We start from the raw sequence: 19,312 nt of genomic DNA, 5'->3' as shown, positions 1-19,312 counted from the left end.
ATATATTACTATATCAACCGTCACAGACACCTATATAGCTCCAGCCATTGATACTGAAATAGATCATGGTAAAATATTGTTATATTTTCTCAAATATTATACATATTTGATTTTACACCGGCCATGGCAGAAGAAAGAATATCGATGAAAGAATAAGACTATATGCGTAACAAGACTTTGTGTCCGTCAATGACTGCATGCACGACGCACCTTTTCAGTTCTCATGCATATCCTTGTAAGTTACAAGCTGTGATAGATATCGCCAATATTTTGTGGATATATAGGTATAGGCATTGACGCTATTGAAATGTCAAGTTGTTCTGCCTGACATAGGCAATATCTACAGGAGCAATGCAATGCGTGACTATCGAGCAGCAGAATTCTTGGTCCATCTGTTGATGGCTGGGCAAATGCAAAGAATCTTAACGTGAGCCACTGTAGGACAAGTTCACAATCAATGGAGACGGTGGCTTGTTTGCTGTCCAAAGCTTTGTCGGAGACACTTCGGTAGCTTAACTAGTTGCCTTCTGAAAATGCGGCTTTAAAAATGATCATTGGAGCCATTGCAACAAGGTACGGTGAAACGCAGCAATCGATGCTTTTGTGTTATTGTAATGTCACGTGCTGAGAATAGGAATTCTTCACTCGCCAAGGCAAGACAACATTCTGCGATGACTTGTTGAGGTCCACCACCATGTCATGGGAACGTTCACTAACATTATCACTTTCATGAGCATCTCGCAGTAATTGTAAAGAATCAATCTAATTTTCATTTGTTGAAAAAATTGCTCGGCCATGACCTAAGCATTTGCCTTGATTAGTATAGAAATTCATAGTATCTCAAAATTGTTAATATATGTAGAACCGTTGAAGATTGATTGAAGCCAACGGTTTGAAATTCAAAACAAAGCGGGTGTAGGACGCCTCACGCGGGTAGTGAACGGGGCTATAAAAGGAGTGAGGTAGGAGAAGAGGCAGCTCAGTACGAGTCGGCCAGCATGCCGAGAAGACATCGTGTTGTGTGCAGAATTTAGATCACCAGAGTTCGAGCACAGAGCCAGTTGAGTGCGGAGTCAGTCGAGCGCGGAGGATCTTGCCGCACGTCGTTTGTACCACGTATTCAGGGAAGAGTGAATGTTTAGAAACAATTGTGGTGTTCGTTATTTTCTTGAGTCATGACGTCTCTTCAGACAACTTCAGCCGACCGCATTGTATATCACCAAGAAGAAGACAACTGACGACGAAATATTGCAACCGATCTGTCGAAATAGTGGAACTACTCTGAGATCTCACGACTTACCATCGAATAAAAGGAACTACGACTTAACTACCGCTTCAAGCAAGTTATCTTGAAGCCGACCTACAACTACAGAGAAGCACCCCCCGGCGAAGAGAACGACCACGATCGGGCCATCAGCATCTATACTATGGAATAGAAACCCTGCCGGTCGGCCTCAAGGAACACTGGAACGACCAGGGCGCGTCGGAGCATCGCCACCAGTTTCATCCAAGACGCTATCGCCTCCACAGACCTCGGGTGATGTACAACTGTGAAAAATTGAAATAGTATTCTCATGGTAGCTACCTTTAGTTGTTTCCCGCTGTGTTCGCCTCGAGTAATCATACTGAGCCTGTTAGGAGATAGTATCTAGCTCGAACGCCCAGTCCTGTACTAGAGTAGGATTTTCTGTCTTTAAGTATATAAGTGTTGACATGCTTATTTGTATCTTTTCCCTTGTCAATTTGTAGCCTAGCTGCCAGCGTGAGAACCTTTTCAACACGCCGACCCTTGTGCTAGAAACATGACAGTATTTTAAAATGTTTATTTAAAACTCTATCGAGAGTTCCATACAATTGACGAGATCAATACAGGTGTCGAAATAACTGGTTGTCTTGAAATAACTATAAATACTGTCGACGCAACCCCTTATATCGATAAGTATAGTTTCGGTTGAAATCACTACATCAAGACTAAAAGAAATGACTTGAATGTTCAATCTGGCAGTATATATAAAGGGTTAACAATCACTTACAGTGATTGAATCAATTTAAGTGATGGTTGAAATGGATTGTGTGCTGTGATGAGACAGCAAGTTGTTTGTTAAATTCTTGTTTTATGAGAATAATTATATTCAAATAAGTATTTTTGTTCCAGGACTGCAAGATGATGAAGATCCATCTATTATTAATGGGGTTGTGCAGCCTCATTGCTGTGGCAGTGGCCAGTGACTGTAAACATGCACAGACCTGCTCAGCCTGCATCCAGACTCCCAACTGTATTTGGTGTGGCAAGCCTGGGGTAAGTTTTTTGGTCATATTTTTTATGCTGTGGTTTATAAGTAGATTAAATAGTTACGATTATCATCATATTGTGGCAGACATGATCCTTTAGGGAACAATTATTTGAATTAAATTCACAGAAATATGCTATTAAAGACTAGTTATGTTTGAAAAATCGGTTCTCTGCTAACACGGATTGAGAATATCCTTTATAGTTGAAAATGTAACATTTGCTCATGTATTTTGCTTGTGCAGGAATTCAGCAGCTCAGAGCAGTCCTTGCTGCGCTGCACTGACAGGGCTGGCAGTGCTCTGGATGAGTGGACGGCTCAGTGTGGCAAGGATAACATTTATGCTCCAGAGAATTTTTACAGGGTCAGTTGATACTTTCTAAATAGAATACACACATTCCACTTGTTATTTTTAACCAAAATTCATGTGTTTGACTTGCACTTTAGCTTTCAATAACTCTAATATTTAATTTTCTCAATGTTATTCCTTGCTTATATTGGCAAAGATAGTAGGTAATTGCAGAGTAGGTTTCCTTCAAATGAATCATTACATATCAATTGTGTCATTAATCATAATAATTGTCATTTTGACAACAGTAACAACACTGTTGTACTCATAGGTGTTAGAAATGAAGTAAGAATTTTTCAATTCTTACTGATGTGTGATGCTGTTGCTTGCCTCCTGACACTTAAATTGGTTACAGAGGAGGATTATCAGAGATTAAATATATTTCACTGTTTTAAGAGTAAGTTTATTACATTAATTTTTTCCATTGAATCGCCAACATTATTTTTGAATGTGTTATTAAGAAACTGAGAAAGTTGTTAAGTTATAAGTAACCAACATTTTTACAGCTTGTACTGGATAAAGAGCTTGCGATGGCTGGAGTGCTTGCTGGTAGCGGTGGTGCTGGAGCTGCTGGTGGTGCACATGGCTCCCACAACCAGAGTCTCATACAAATGCGTCCTCAAAACATTGCCCTACAGCTTAGAGTCCGTCAGTATTGTTCCATCTTACAAATGCACTCTATAAGCATCCAGTTTAATTTTTTTCACTTTCAAGCATTAAATTTCATCTTGAATAACTAAAGATAGAAAAATGAATTGATGAAAATGTGCTCAATGAAAAATGAATTGATGAAAATGTGCTCAAATGATGGGAACATTGTCATTATAATTTTCATTGACATATGATCATTTTTGTTGAAATTTTGTCTTGCTACGTCAAGGAAGATGAATTGTGGAAGTATTATCATTATAATTGTCATTGACTCATGATCATTATTGTTGAAATATTGTCTTGCTAAGTCAAGGAAGATGAATTGCGACTTTCAGATGTTTTTTCTTTGACTGTGCGTCTACGGCTGCTTGTTTCAGTTTGAGAAGTACATTCTGTAATCAACTAATTTGCTTGCAGGCGAAAGTCAGTCCCTTCAGGTGACATTCCGCCAGGCTGAGGACTATCCTGTGGACTTGTATTATCTCATGGACCTTTCCAAGAGCATGGAGGATGACAAGGATTCCTTGTCAGCCCTGGGCGCCACTCTGGCTGAGGAGATGCAGAAAATTACCCGTAATTTCCGGCTTGGTTTTGGCTCCTTTGTAGACAAGGTTGTCATGCCTTACGTCAGCACTGTCCCAGAGAAGTGAGTTCAAGTTATTCAACTTTGTCGTTTAACTTCATTGAGTTTTTACTCATATTTTTCCGTTTTTGTAATTCATTTATATTTTAGAGTTGTATTACAATTTTTGTTCCTTTTGAGATTGAAATAGTGTAACTTGTCAATTCATTTCCTTCTTAACTGGTTCAGGTAAAAGATATTTACTATTGCCTTTATTCATCTGCCTTGCATTTCTCTTGTTTAAAAGTGTAGTAAATTTGTTGATTGTTTTGTTATGTATTTGCTTCGTCTTGTGCAGGCTGATTGCTCCGTGCAAGGACTGTGCTCGTCCTTATGGCTTCCGGAATGCTCTCAAACTCAACGAGAACGCCTCGTCATTTGTGGTGAGTTGGTCTTCCTCCTGCAATTTCTTGATTGTTTACAGGGCAAGTCGGCCTGACTTTGTGTGTTGGCTTTATTTCAATAAATTTCTTACTATTTTTCTACAGTTAAATTAGATATGTTTTGTGTTGTAAGTTGATTAGGAAAAAAATTTATTTTTTTGTCATCTCTTATTTGGTATTTCATGTATAATGAAGGCATTATTTCTTCCATACTTCCCGGCTGAAAAAAGTTTCATAGATCAAGATGTTTGTTAGACCATTGGGGTAAATTTCATGCTGTATTTGTTTGTGTACTTGATGCCGACATTATTAAATCTTGCTAGTGTGTAATGACTCTTTTATTGCAATCAAATTTTGATGCACTAGCGATACCCTCATTAGTTTTAAAGGTTCAAGTTGTCCTGAATGCTATCAAAGCTTTGGTCTTGATATTTGTGAGCTGCTCTCACTCATATTTATGAGCTGCTCTCACTCATATTTGTGAGCTGCTCTCACTCATATTTGTGAGCTGCTCTCACTCATATTTGTGAGCTGCTCTCACTCATATTTATGAGCTGCTCCCACTCATATTTATAAGCTGCTCTCACTCATATTTATGAGCTGCTCCCACTCATATTTATGAGCTGCTCTCACTCATATTTTTGTGCTTATCTCACTCATATTCATGTGCTTATCTCACTCATATTCGTGTGCTTATCTCACTCATATTTATAAGCTGCTCTCACTCGTATTTATGTGCTGCTCCCCTTCATATCAGGACCAAGTACGCAACGCTCCTGTGTCTGGTAACTTGGACGCCCCCGAGGGAGGCTTTGACGCCATCATGCAGGCCATCAAGTGCAAGTCTCAGATCGGGTGGCGCGACAACGCCCGCCACCTCCTCCTCTTCTCCACCGATGCAGGCTTCCACTACGCCGGTGACGGCAAGGTACTACACGCGCATTAGACTGGTGGGAAAATTCGTTTCCTATTTTCTATCCTTGCCATAGTGAAAATCCAGGTTCTCTTTTGCTTGTCTTATTGATATTTTAAAAGGGAATTGGTTCCTACATACACATTTTTCTCAACTGAATTACGTACAATTTCTCTTTTGACTAAATAAAATTTATTTATCAGCCATTTGTGAAACAAATAGCCTGATGAAAAGTGTCCAGCTTGCGCCTGTTTTTATTTTCTTCTCAAAACACTCAAAAATAATTGGGGAAGATAAAGGCCCCCGTTGTTCACCTCATAATTTTTTCAGTTTTTATTTATGACGTAATTTGTCTTTGGATATAATATGCCTGTTGGCATTTTAACATGCATTTTGTTCATGGAACTCCCTATTCTAGATAAAAATTATGAGAAATTCTGAAGTAATTCTGTAGTGTCATTGATCTGCAAACTGGCATCCACGAATGTGAATCCTATTACCGATTACTGTGTCGCTCTTTTNCATGTGCTTATCTCACTCATATTCATGTGCTTATCTCACTCATATTCATGTGCTTATCTCACTCATATTCATGTGCTTATCTCACTCATATTCGTGTGCTTATCTCACTCATATTTATAAGCTGCTCTCACTCGTATTTATGTGCTGCTCCCCTTCATATCAGGACCAAGTACGCAACGCTCCTGTGTCTGGTAACTTGGACGCCCCCGAGGGAGGCTTCGACGCCATCATGCAGGCCATCAAGTGCAAGTCTCAGATCGGATGGCGCGACAACGCCCGCCACCTCCTCCTCTTCTCCACTGATGCAGGCTTCCACTACGCTGGCGACGGCAAGGTACTACACGCTCATTAGACTGATGGGAAAATTTGTTTCCTGTTTTCTATCCTTGCCATAGTGAAAATCCAGGTTCTCTTTTGCTTGGCTTATTGATATTTTAAAAGGGAATTGGTTCCTACATGCATATTTTTCTCAAATGCATTGTGTACAATTTCTCTTTTAACTAAATAAAATTTAATTATCAGCCATTTGTGAAACTAATAGCAAGATAAAAGTGTCCTGCTTTATCTTTATTTTCTTCATGAGCCCCCTCAAAGCGCTCAAAAATAATAGGGGAAGATGAAGGCCCACGTTGTTCACCTCATTTTTTCAGTTTTAATTTTAGGACGTAATTTGTCCATGTCAACAATTTGTCCGTTGGCATTTTGTTCAACTTCGTCATTGAACTGCGAACTGGCATCAATGAATGTGAATCCTATTAATAATCTGAGAATCTTAATTAGTTTGAAAACTACTACACAATTTCTCAATAAATTACTGTGGCCTCACCATTACTGTTATATAATCATATATCTATTTAAATGGTTTTCTGCACTCACAGCTGGGCGGTATTGTGAAACCCAATGACGGGGAGTGCCACCTGGACCAGGAGGGCATCATGTACACGCACTCCACCCTGCTGGACTACCCCTCCGTGGCGCAGGTAGGCTGCATGTACACACACTCCACCCTGCTGGACTACCCCTCCGTGGCGCAGGTAGGCTGCATGTACACGCACTCCACCCTGCTGGACTACCTCTCCGTGGCGCAGGTAGGNCTGAGTACAGTGTGAATATTGTGACTGAGTACAGTGTGAGTATTGTGACTGAGTACAGTGTGAGTATTGTGACTGTGTACAGTGTGAGTATTGTGACTGTGTACAGTGTGAGTATTGTGACTGTGTACAGTGTGAGTATTGTGACTGTGTACAGTGTGAGTATTGTGCACATGATATCTCAGTAGCACGCCATGATTGCGACCTGACGAGTGAAAGTTACATTATTCTAATGGTTGATGATTACTGCGCAGAAAATCACGAGTAAAGTGGAGCTGAAGGACAACGCAACAGCACCTGTGCACATCCGCTACTTCTCGCGCTGCAAGGGCGGCCCCGAAGTGGAGACGTCCGTGTGTGATAACCTCCATGTCGGCGACCAGGTCCTGCCCCGCTGTTGCCCTCATGTTACATATGCTAATTGTGTCTTGAGTGTTTCTTGTGCTGCAACATCGGCAAGATATCTCGTCAGATAACACTTGTGCGGTAATGCTGGTATGCTAGACAATACTTTGTACACTTGCCAGTACTAATTGTACACTTGCCAGTACTAATTGTACACTTGCCAGTACTAATTGTACACTTGCCAGTNCCCCTACTCCCACCTCACTCACGCCTACCCCGCCTCACTCACCCCTACTCCCACCTCACTCACCCTGCCCCTCCTCACTTACCCTGCCCCTCCTCACTCACCCCTACCACGCCTCACACATGTCCCGCGGTTGCAGGGATACGTGCCGTCGTCTGATGTGTGCGGAGGACACGGCACCTACCAGTGCGGGGTGTGCGCTTGTGACCCCAACTACCTGGGCCGCCACTGCGAGTGCGGCTTCGACACGCCCCTCGGATCTGGCGAGGTTGACGACTCCTCCTGCAAGTGAGTCGTGATTCAGTGCTGAAACTAATGCTGGTTTCTTTGAATGAATCCTTGTTTCCAAGAAATAAATCCTTGTTTTTGAGAAATGAACCTCGTTTCTAAGAGATAAATCCTTGTTTCCAAGAAGTAAATCCTTGTTTTTGAGAAATGAACCTCGTTTCTAATAGATAAATCCTTGTTTCCAAAAAATAAATCCATATTTCCCCTCGAAAAATCCTTGCTTCCCTAAAATAAAAGTTAATTTTCCTAAAAAGAAGTCGTCTTTTTTTCCCCTTGGAGAAATCCTCGTTTTTGCTCCATAACAAAACTATTTGGTTTAACATCAGTTTGTTGTTATAACAACTAAATGGCTGATAGCTAAATGCATTTGCCAAGACCATTGCAAAGACGTAACTTATTTCATTTGTGTTATTCCAAGCATTTCCCATTGTAACGAGATCTGAAGTAGACACAGTGAAGGCACCGAGCCTTGCTGCTTGATCTCATCTTATAGGATTTCATCCTCTTCTGAAACAGGATTTCTTGTTGGCTTAACTTTAATGCAAGCTTCCACTGAGATATCATGACTAATAAGGCAATTATAATTTTAATTATTATTTCTTTATAAGCTTCCACTGAGATTTCATGACTAATAAGGCAATTATTATTTTAATTATTATTTCTTTATATTATGTTATATGTTATAAAAATTATTTATCATGCAGGGCTACCAACACATCCAAGATCTGCAGTGGCCAGGGATCCTGCAACTGCGGCGAATGCGTCTGCAATGAGCGAGACAATCTTGATGAGGTCAGCACCTTTTACCTTTCGTTTAATTTCCATCTAAAAATTATTTATGAAACTATTCATTATTTTGTATAGGTTTTCGAGAGCATAGTGAGTATTCCAGATAGATTTTGCAAGGGAACATTGTGTCATTTGAACATTCTCTTGTGTCATTGTAGTTAAGATTGTGTTAATTTTTCAGGTGATCAGCGGCAAATATTGTGACTGCACGAACTTCCTGTGCGACCGCCACGACGGCGAGCTGTGCAGCGGCCCGGCGCACGGCACGTGTGTGTGCGACAAGTGCATCTGCAGGCCAGGCTGGACTGGCGACGCCTGCCAGTGCATGAACAGCACCCAGGACTGCATCAACCCTGGTGAGATATCCTGCACCCTGGTGCTGTGACAGCACCCAGGACTGCATCAACCCTGGTGAGATATCCTGCACCCAGGACTGCATCAACCCTGGTGAGATATCCTGCACCCAGGACTGCATCAACCCTGGTGAGATATCCTGCACCCTGGCTGCGAGCGCTGTGGCACACTGAGTCCTGAAGTGATTATATCCTCTAATGTTGCTTTGTGAAAGAAAGTTGTTCCTCATAATCCCACCGACCCGGGGGGCGTTTATTGTTCCTCATAATCCCACCGAACGCGGGGTGTTTATAAACCTTTGGCCTCAAAGCAACAAAGATCGTTTGAATAGACACAATGTTGTTGCATCCATAACAATATTTTGATTAACTTGCTACTACAAGTGTAATGTCTTTGTTTTGTTTGAGCAGACACGGGCGTGGAGTGCTCTGGCAACGGCAAGTGTGAGTGCAATCAGTGCAAGTGTTTTGAGGCGGAGGGCGGCCGCTATTCCGGCAAGTGGTGTGAAGACTGCCCGGTGAGTCCTGCAACTCTAACCAAGACTATTCAATGGTATTAATGCGTGAACTCTCCTGCACAAACAATACTGAATAAATTATAGTAGGGATTGCTGGAAAAAACCTTCGTGGGCGCTGTTTGAAATTATCCAGATATTTGTTTATCCAGTAATTGGATTATGGAGTGTCAACGAAACTTTAACTAGACCGTGATACCTGATGCACGCACAACGCTTGCGGCAAACAATCACGGGCTTGTGCATCAGTAAGAACCTTAGCAGACACAGGGACTTCCCTTCTGACCAAACTGTAGGCTTTACATTTTTTCCACATCCCCGACCGCCCTTCCCCATGTCCTATAGTCTCCCCGGTCCTCGCGAGTTCATGTGATCCTTGTCACTTTTGTTGCGATTGTCCAACTCAATTTGTGTCATCCTCATAATATTTACCTTGCAAAGCACATGTTTTGTCCCGTGTGAGTGTGGTTGATTGAATTTGTCTAAACGGTGCTCACGGCGAATGGTTTGAGGAGTGAACCATAATGGACTGTCATATGGCTTGGAAATATTGAAGCGTGTGTAACCTCAGCCTGACGACGGACATGACGGTGCAGGAGATGCTTTGGCGTAAGCATGTTCACGTCCCACTGGCTCTTTAATTCCGATTTTATGTTAATTTTTTCAGACATTGGATTCCTAACCAAGCTGTACTATTATCAGTCTAGCGTTAATTATACAAACTTCTATTAGTTTAAATGATCATCATAATGTATTGTGTTTCTTCAGTCATCCCGTTATGCTGCTACGTGTGAGATCCTATCCGCATATTCTTTTTTATAAAAAATTTTAGATTTACATCGAAATGAAACGGTTGCATTTGTTTCGAGAGAATCAAATATCTTGTAACGATATATCACTCTGGATGAAATCCTATCCCTTGTGTGTTTCTCACCTAATTTTGTGTGTGTTGAATGCTCCTGTGAGGAAATAATATAACAGAGATGAGGTCTCTTAACCCCCGCCCGCCCCTTGCGTAGGCGTGCCCTGGCAAGTGCAAGGCCTACAGAGCGTGCGCTCAGTGCCAGGTCTTCGGCACCGGCGAGTACAACGAGGAGGAATGCGCTGCCAACTGCACGCTCTTCAATGCCACCAAAGTCGATGTTGCAGTTGGTGAGAACTTGATGAGATACTCTCATCAAAATTATCTACACGTATCTCATATACCAACAAGTAATTGACTATAGACTATAACGACGAGGAAAATGTATCCACTGTACAAGTGGGCTCTATTATCTTTCGTTATCATAAGCTTTTGCGTAAGTAAATCCTTGGCAACAGAAGAGGCATCGGTTTTTCATTGAAACGGACCCGCTAGATTGCCTTTACCAAAACCCACGGTACGTGTGGAACTCCGTCCTGGCTTCTATAGAGCAGGAAAGCCTAACTTGTAAGGCATCCACATCATTTGTCCATTATTTTCCTTATCAACTCCAGAGATTGTGGAGAAATACCTAATCAAAATAACTGAGATGTGCAGTTCAGCGATGGCTTTTCTGACTCCGCATGAATTACTCCCCACCGATAGATTCTTGTTACAAGTGAGGCTGGATCTCTTGTGGGCTGTAACGGTGGGCATAGAGGTACCCACTGTCAAGCTTGCGTGTTATTTTTGCTGCATGCTTTTTGACTTTGCTACATGCTTGTTTTCTGATACGCTTGACTTCTACATGAACTGTCCAAACTGCTTAATTGCTGCACTAATGTTTGCCTTACATGTTCACGTTTTGCATGGTGTTCAGTTTGATGCTGCGTTTGAGTTTTCCATTTCTTTCTTCGTATCCTTCTTTCCTTCCGCACCTTCAATTCCTTGATGCACAGCACGAATCAGACTTTTAATTTAAGGTCAGAGGTATGACTCTCATGCTTCCTGTAGTTCTGGGTAGGGAATAGAAGTTGACATCTTGCCGTGTTCCGTCTTACCGACAGCCTGGCAGCCTACCTAATGTCCTTAATGAACTTCATGCCTAGTTACCAGCCTTTGGTCAATTAATTAAAACCTTACCAGACTGCCAAATTTGCAACGTTATAGCCATACGTATTTTAGTACCTGCATTCCAACAAGGATTAAGTATCACTCATTGCCGCCGTAAATTTACTATACGGTAATCAATTCGATAGTGCTCCTATACGGCTGTTTTATTTCAATTTTCTTGCTGACATTTTGGTAACGTTGGCAGGCTTAGTATTTCTTACAATTAGCGTTACTGTTGTCGTTCTGCGTCGGTATTTTAACTCCACTGCGTTGATGTTCTCCTGTAATTAGTGACGTAATTTGATGTCAACATTCTTCTCTAGAAAACACTTTTTGTTAAGATTCTCTTATTACTCTTCTGACTTTGATCCAATTTATACATTATTTGCTGTTCTTGGGTATTAAATATGACTCCAATTTCAACAACTGCTATAGAAAAAGCGTCCACCGAGAGGAGAAAATCTCATTTACTTGCATGTCACTCGATACACAAAAATTTTTATCTTACACTCTCGCACACACGCTCGAATTCGAGGTCCTTTCAACCGTTCAACGCATACAGATGCATTAACCTACAGTCATACACGCAAAACAGCACACTCCGACACTCCTCATTAATGGCTTCTAGTGGAGAGCTTCATTCACTGAGCCTCGGCTTTCTTAACACCACTGACGACCTCCCCATCACCGGTCCTGGTCGCGGCAGCTGTGCGGTCTCGAGTTCCAATGCTCGGACTTCAAAGAGTGCGTCGAGTGCCGAGTGTTCGAGTTCGGCCCTCTCATGGAGGAGCCCGGGGCCTGCGACCGATGTTCTCTGCTGTACAGCGAGTACACCAGCAGGCTCGTTGCCAACTACACCATCAACGTCACTGACTGGGTTGAAGGTAGACTTGTGTGCCTTAAGACCTTAAGATCCCCAAGGTAACTAGTACCCAGAGTTCATTTAGGGACGCCAACCTGAGGCATGCTGGAAGCACCACGCATTAACGGCTACCGAGCTGCATACCTGCGACACCGAGAAATGAACCGAGTCTACCTGAGGTGGTAGACAGCACAGACGGAAATAATGGAATCATTTGTGCCACTTGTGACCCACAATCTTCCCGCAGTCCGAGCAGAGAGCGGACGTTGCGCTGTTACGCCCTTCGCCTGGTCAAACTAGGTCGGGATACCCCACCTATTGATGGGCAACAACTGCATCGTTATTTGGACGAGACTCGCTCATTTATCTGAGTGAAAGCTTTTGTCAAGTTTACTCCTCTAACCTACACTCGATATTCTCATCTCTGAAATGTTCTGATGCATTTAGTCTAGAAACGGGCTTCCGTTCTCTGCCTTTTTCTATCTCTAACTTTTCTATTATCAGGGTTCGTACCGGTCACGGAAAACCTGGAAAGCCATGAAATTTGATTTTTCTGTGCTGCTTGTGTTTAATGTTTGTGCAGTCTCTTGTTTCCTGCGTTCTGATTGGTTATACAATCACGTGACCGAGCTCAGTTGCATTCGACAACTTTTTTTAGTGGCGGCGTTCCATCTTCAGCGTGCAATTTCTACATCACCATGCCTGGAAAGTGTAAATTTCATGACTTGTGGCTAAGAATAGAAGCTTAACGTAACTGGCTTGCTCGCCATCCAAAGCATGAATGTATAATGATATCATGTACATTGTGCTCGAAAGACTTTGATGTGTCAAATATGGGGGAAGCAGCTTTGAAGAGCCATGCCACCTTTGAAGAGTCATGAAGAGCTATGAATTTACACGTTTGCTATTTATCAACTGTAGGAGATGATAGAATATGCACGGTTAGTCTTTCAGTCATGGTAAACCTGTCGTATACGAGTCTCAGAAATTATATTGATGATCATGGAGTCATGGAAAAGTCATGGATTTTTTTTTTAAATACCGGTACGAACTCTGTTTATGGAATTTCGGTGTCACTTTTAGAAAGAAAATACGCGCTAGTTAATCTTTTAAAGTACCTATTTATATTTCTATCTGTTCTAAAATTTCTGTTCTAACTTATTTGGTTGGCGGCATGTCATCGTTATTTTGATGTTGCTGACATTTTACTATTCGTTTAATTTAGTTCAATTTCGGCACACTTTGACCTGCAGTAGACTTGCCTGTTCACTGCAACGTCACTGCAATGAAGGTGCCTCTTGTTCTCCATTTGAGAAAAAGTAATTTCACCCTCAGAAATAATTATTGCCTCTCAAAAATAAGTAAGTTAATATAATAAGCAAATAGAAATTGGATGTTGAAGCCATCGTATAGCAAAGTTACGCACTTGGACGAGGTCATGCTACTACCTTGCTCGGCTCTCAGGTATTGTTGGTATAGACGTTCCTCGGTTATATTGGTTCAAATAAATTCAAGACGGAAATAGAGGCAAGGAGATTGCTCAACTCAGGTGTGTACTGTAAAGTTATTTCGTTTATTAACTCCATTAATTCAATAAATTTTCAATTTCAGTGTTTGTGTTTGTTTAAACATTTCGTGTAAGTTGTCACTTAGGTTTACTAGTTTATTCAGCTTCGTATGAATGAGGGGATTAATGAGATGAACAAAGTAGTAGCATTGAAGCAGTTACATGCCACGAGTCTTGCAGATGATAATATGCACGTTAATTCTCGAATGTGTTGGAACAGAACAAGAAGGCGAGAAGCTGTGCCGGTTCTTCGACGAGAACGACTGCCGCTACACATTCGTCTACGGCTACGGCGAGAATAAGGAGCCTATCGTGCGCGTCCAGCAGACACTCGAGTGCCCTCCCATCTTCGATATCCTCGGTGGGTCTCTTCTTGCGCTTTACGTCCAAGCAAAGGACGTCGAAACAACGTTTAACTCTTGACCGCCCGACTTCAGGGGAGCTCCTCTTACGGGGAGCGTCTGGGTCAAATTTTACTTGGTTATTTACAGACGGGTCACTTTGAAACTTGGTACACATATGTAAAACAGAGAAATAGACGGCTTTATTCATGTCAATTTTTCAAAAAATGACATATTTCCTATACAGGCGTTTTTTTAAAGGCGACTTGAAAGTCCAGTTTGGCAGTAAAGGGTTAATCAATGTTATTTCAGCGTCAGATGCCTTTTTTTTATTGACGATTGCAATTGTTGACGAGTTATTCTCGACTTGTATGTTCCGGCAATTCTCTGGTTGTTCGAGCATTTTGTCCCTCTATCTTATCTCCGTTTTGTTTGTGATGTTTTATATCATATCATCATTATCAAAATTCGTTTGATTATCTATGAGGTTTCTTTCCAGAATTCATATTGCAGTCTTTTGTTTCTACCACTCACGCTGCAGAGTTTTATTTCTCTAATTCATATTGTTGTTCTCATTATTCCTCCTCTTGTCACCCATATGAGCATAATGACCCATGTAAGTGGTGACCCATGATCGTAATGACTCGTATATGAGTGTAATCACCCTTGTGTACCGTGGCAGGCATCGTGCTGGGGGTGATCGGCGCGATCGTGGCGGTGGGGCTGGCGCTGCTGCTGATGTGGAAGGTGCTCACCACGATACACGACCGTCGCGAGTACGCGCAGTTCGAGAAGGAGAGGATGATGGCCAAGTGGGATACGGTGAGTTACCGTGTCATGGTTATGATGGCCAAGTGGGATACGGTGAGTTACCGTGTCATGGTTATGATGGCCAAGTGGGATATGGTGAGTTACCGTGTCATGGTTATGTCTTGGCTGTCCGCGATTGATGGACAGTCATCCACACTTTGTTTTCATAAACGGTTTGTATTTTATATGTCTGTTGGCTTTCTTGCCGTGTCGATGGATGAGAAGATAAGATTTTCACTTATCATCAGATTCCTTGAAATTTAAATGGCAAATAGTTTCTATTACATACCAAACATGTATTGTTTGACGGTAGGTTATAATCTGTTCGAGATGTAAAGTATGAGCCATGAAGCTATTGTTGTTATATTCGTACGTAAGACTTCATTTAGACATCGGCAAAAGCGTGTGATTTGCTATCCATTTACGTACCTCCTTTAATCATCCTCGTGTATCTGTGTGGATCTGCTAAAGGATAATCTTGATTGTCATGTTTATATTGCAGCCATAGAGCTAAAGTGCAATATACAGTATTAGCGACGTTTTTTTGTGTGCAGGGAGAGAACCCGATCTACAAGCAGGCCACCTCCACCTTCAAGAACCCCATGTACGGCGGCAAATAGATCTGAAGCGGCCATCCCAGGCATGCTACGCTGGTCAGACATCATCTCCTACAGTGCTGGGGTCAAAAATTTTTTCCCCACTCAAAAATTCTCATTTTTACATACTCCAGAGACGACTCCATACGGCGTAATCATTCGAATTTCCAACTTTATCGATCATTGCCCATGGTCGAGATGACTGAGTAGCATCGTACTGCATTCTAATTCACTTGTATTATTTCTAATGTGAATTACTGAGTTTATTGACTGCGCACACGAATTTTTTTGTTCACTTTTCGTGCGTGGCGCGCAATCGTTATGCCTGTGTACGAAGACATGCTCGCTGCACAGTTGACTGCCGCATCCATGTATGGATTCCGACGGGGCCAGATTTTCTTCAACAATAATGGCCATCTGAAATTCCGGTTTCTAAACGCCGATTATCAGGATTTATTTGAAAGTCTTGTGAAACTCCCTTCATTTGAAAGTTTGAGACTCCCTTCATCTCAGTTTGGTTGTCCTCCAGAGTAATGATTTGTCAATCTTTACTTCTCTAATTTCGAATGTCTCAAATATTTGTCACATTTCTTAATTATGAACCTGGTGCTGTTTTTTAACTCAATACGAATATGTGGTTACAATGATTGGACTTCATCTCTTTAAACTCCATTTCATTGAACATTAATTTTTTATCTTATATGCAAGCTTATAAATGTACCATTTTGTTTTAACTTCTTTGCAATAGATTGTTAGTCGTTAAGTGGGTGAGCTGACTGAGGCTAGTGCCAAGTTGCCTGTTATTTAAATAAGCTCAAATATTTTAGCTCAAACTTCATCCGAGCACCGACCCCCAAAACGCCTCAGCCTAAAGATCCTCCTGGCTCTCTGCCTTCTGGTAGGTTTATAGTATTTAGTACTTACGAACTTAGTTCAAGATGGTAATATCTGATAGCTATCACTTGCATCTTGCTTGTAGATCAGGCGCCGTCCAAACTATTTCATCTCCCGGAGGATTTTTATGACTATCGAAGATTTGCTGAACAGGTTTTGTTGCGTGTAGTGCAATCTGAGGCCTGGTATTTTTAGAAGTAATGTAAGGATTCAAACTTTTTACACTTCGCTCCACACTCAGATCTTCCGTCTCAACGTGCCAACGCTTCCAGTTCCCTGAGAGCTCCATCAAGTGCCTGCCTCCTTCCAATTCTTTTCTTGCTAGTTGTATTGAGCGATCTTAAACATTTTTCAATCGTGCACATACTAGTACATCAAACAATTGGAATCGCAATGGCGTACCAATCAATTTTAGGGTTTCTCCAAAGAAAAATTTATGTAATTCCTCGACAGACGACTGAAGGAAGGAGCTGAGAATTTATGAAGCTCGATATTGTTGAAAGCACTTGTTCCCTATACTCGGTCCCTCTTTATGACGATCTTTTGCTAAAATTAATACATGTGTAAAACATGTGCCTGAGCTCTCAATCTGCCACTCGAATGATGTATTGTATTTTGACCCCTGATCTTGAGTAAATTTTATGGGATGGTATATCCTCGTTGTTATAAAGCAACACTTTTTTGCTGCAGTCGGTGTTGTGGGACACACAAATATTTTATGCAGCTTGTGGAAATTCGTCTATTTCTTCTGAGTGCCCTTTTCTCTTGTGTATTACAGCATTGCCTCGTGCATCGTAGTTCCGCTTGACATGCCTTCTTAACTTAACCAAAGTCTAACTTAGCTCTATGACACTAATGCCATTTACTTATACCACTTCGCCTGTATTGTATTTTACATAAGTATTGTAAGTCCTGCTTGTGAATGTTTAGAGTTGGACTGCGTTTGGTGTGTTCGCGATCTCCTAAGAACAAATCGATGCCATCCATTGTTTCATGTGCCTTGAGATCAACTTAATCCGACTAGCGATGTTTCTTCACTGTTTTATTACATACACGGAAGCAGTTTCTCCTCCGTATTAAGAAAGCTGCACATTTCAATGAAATATTTTCTGATTGTTTTTGCAACTCGTTTCTGTGTTGACTAGGTTGTCGTGCCTGAATCTTTCCTTATATGATTCAACGCTGCCTATCAGTAGATGCTTCTCTGCTTCTCAAATTCTCGTTTTTCTGCAAGATTCTCGTCAAATGATCTAGTTGAATTTTGTTAGTTTTTCAAATAGATATTGCGCATGTGTTGAAAAGTATGTGTGCCGCTGTCTGCGGTTCTTGCAGATGTGGATTGGTTGTTAGCATGTCTCTCAGAACATCACAGCTCCACCAAACAAGGTCAATCTTCTTATCTATAAATACTTATTATTTACCTATCAAAATTGCTAAAATTGTGAAAACTTGTTCGCACGTAAAAGAGAAACATAACTTATTCGCACGTAAATGAGAAAAAAAGTCATCCCCGCCTAGTGCAAGTGCCTTTCTTCGTAAACTCGTGAATGTTAGTTAGGCTGTAGTCCTCGCAGCAAACCAAAGATTTTTTCCGAGCCACATTTTTTAAAAATTGTTGGAAGATTTAATTTAAGAACATTACAATTACTATGACATGGAAGAAGATTTATTCATCATCAATTATCTATCACTTTAAATTTTACAGAAGCTCAGCTGAAAGACTTTGGTCGGCCTGCGTATTGTTGTGTAGCTGGTAGTAAGCGGCGCGTTCTTTATAGAAATTTTCATTCTCCCGATTCTTGTGTTCAAACTTGAGCAGCTCACGAGCTTTACAGTTAGAGGATTTATGCGTCTTATAGTCAGCTTTTAAATGTGCGTCGTTACTTGCAGTGTAGGCACTTCTTAAGTTTACCTGCCCTTGGTTGTTCAGTAGACTGCGATTTCTTGTCTTCCTTCTGCTGCTTCGTTGTGTATAGTAGAACTTAGGCGGTTAGCTCATTAAGATGTTTTTAATAATAATACTTACGATCGAAATGTCAGTGTTTTCTCATTGTTTCCATTAACAGAAGTCTTGTTTATGTTACTAATTAAGCCGATTTTCATTGCAGTTTCAGCGATTGACTTTAACAGTGTAAATGCAAGGCCGTCAAGCGTAGTAATTATTGTATTTCTTGAACGTCTGTTAAATGAGATAAGCTGCGGCCTGGTTGATCTGTCCTGCTAGCTTTCATTTACATTGCTAATTGATTCATCGTAACTTGTGAAGGCATTTTAATGCGAACGTATAAATCTATTCATCACATATCGTTTTATTATCCTCTAATATTCCTGTTCCATGCCTGAGTCTCTCGGTCGGCTGATACTTTTTTGTGCAGTTGTGCTCCTTGTTAACTCTTTCTTGCCGTGATTCCGTGTCGTTACGGCCTGGCTCTCTTAGGGACACTCAATGACCTTTCCATGTAGTGACGAGCTCTAGCGGGAACTAGAACCGACCCGCCAGCTTCAAGTCTGGGCTGCTTTAAACGTCGCGCAGACTATGAAGCTACATCTGAGCGTACAAGTGTTCCCGTCAAGTCTACGTGCGCATGGCCCAGTGGTTAAAGTTCAGAGTACCAGGATTGGAGCAGAGAGGCGCGGGTTTCAGAATCGACAAAGAGGCTGGGCGGTTAAGCACAGTAGAATTGGAGCAGTGAGTTGCTAGTTCGAGACCGCAAGAAGCTGTGAATAATCTGCGATGTTGAGAATCGTCGTCGGGCCTACGGCCTAATGAACGCTGAACCCGCTATTATTACACCAGGGATCTCCTTGTTAGAAGCAGATACACGGGACCTGCTCAGCGTGTCGTACGACTCAAACAACCTGGACCAGGAAA

At 41.5% G+C, this 19,312-nt stretch overlaps 1 protein-coding gene across 1 annotated transcript in view; it reads left to right on the top strand.

The window, feature by feature from the left end:
- LOC108664561 (integrin beta-PS-like) overlaps nucleotides 1–18,740 on the top strand; it is a 26,694-nt gene extending 7,954 nt beyond the window's left edge. Inside the window, 18 exon segments of the mRNA XM_047881060.1 lie at nucleotides 2,156–2,299; nucleotides 2,536–2,655; nucleotides 3,147–3,288; nucleotides 3,709–3,937; nucleotides 4,212–4,296; nucleotides 5,054–5,224; nucleotides 5,895–6,065; nucleotides 6,610–6,804; nucleotides 6,807–6,860; nucleotides 7,077–7,205; nucleotides 7,551–7,699; nucleotides 8,404–8,491; nucleotides 8,670–8,844; nucleotides 9,253–9,359; nucleotides 12,077–12,254; nucleotides 14,020–14,160; nucleotides 14,823–14,962; nucleotides 15,505–18,740. Coding sequence (XP_047737016.1) covers nucleotides 2,165–2,299; nucleotides 2,536–2,655; nucleotides 3,147–3,288; nucleotides 3,709–3,937; nucleotides 4,212–4,296; nucleotides 5,054–5,224; nucleotides 5,895–6,065; nucleotides 6,610–6,804; nucleotides 6,807–6,860; nucleotides 7,077–7,205; nucleotides 7,551–7,699; nucleotides 8,404–8,491; nucleotides 8,670–8,844; nucleotides 9,253–9,359; nucleotides 12,077–12,254; nucleotides 14,020–14,160; nucleotides 14,823–14,962; nucleotides 15,505–15,570 — 2,475 coding nt within the window. The 5' untranslated portion in view covers nucleotides 2,156–2,164 and the 3' untranslated portion in view covers nucleotides 15,571–18,740.
- Nucleotides 18,741–19,312: the final 572 nt, after the last annotated feature.

This window comes from Hyalella azteca, unplaced genomic scaffold (assembly GCF_000764305.2).
Source record: "Hyalella azteca isolate HAZT.00-mixed unplaced genomic scaffold, Hazt_2.0.2 contig6940, whole genome shotgun sequence".
Classification (NCBI taxonomy): domain Eukaryota; kingdom Metazoa; phylum Arthropoda; class Malacostraca; order Amphipoda; family Hyalellidae; genus Hyalella; species Hyalella azteca.
This window is presented reverse-complemented; position numbering and strand designations above follow the sequence as displayed.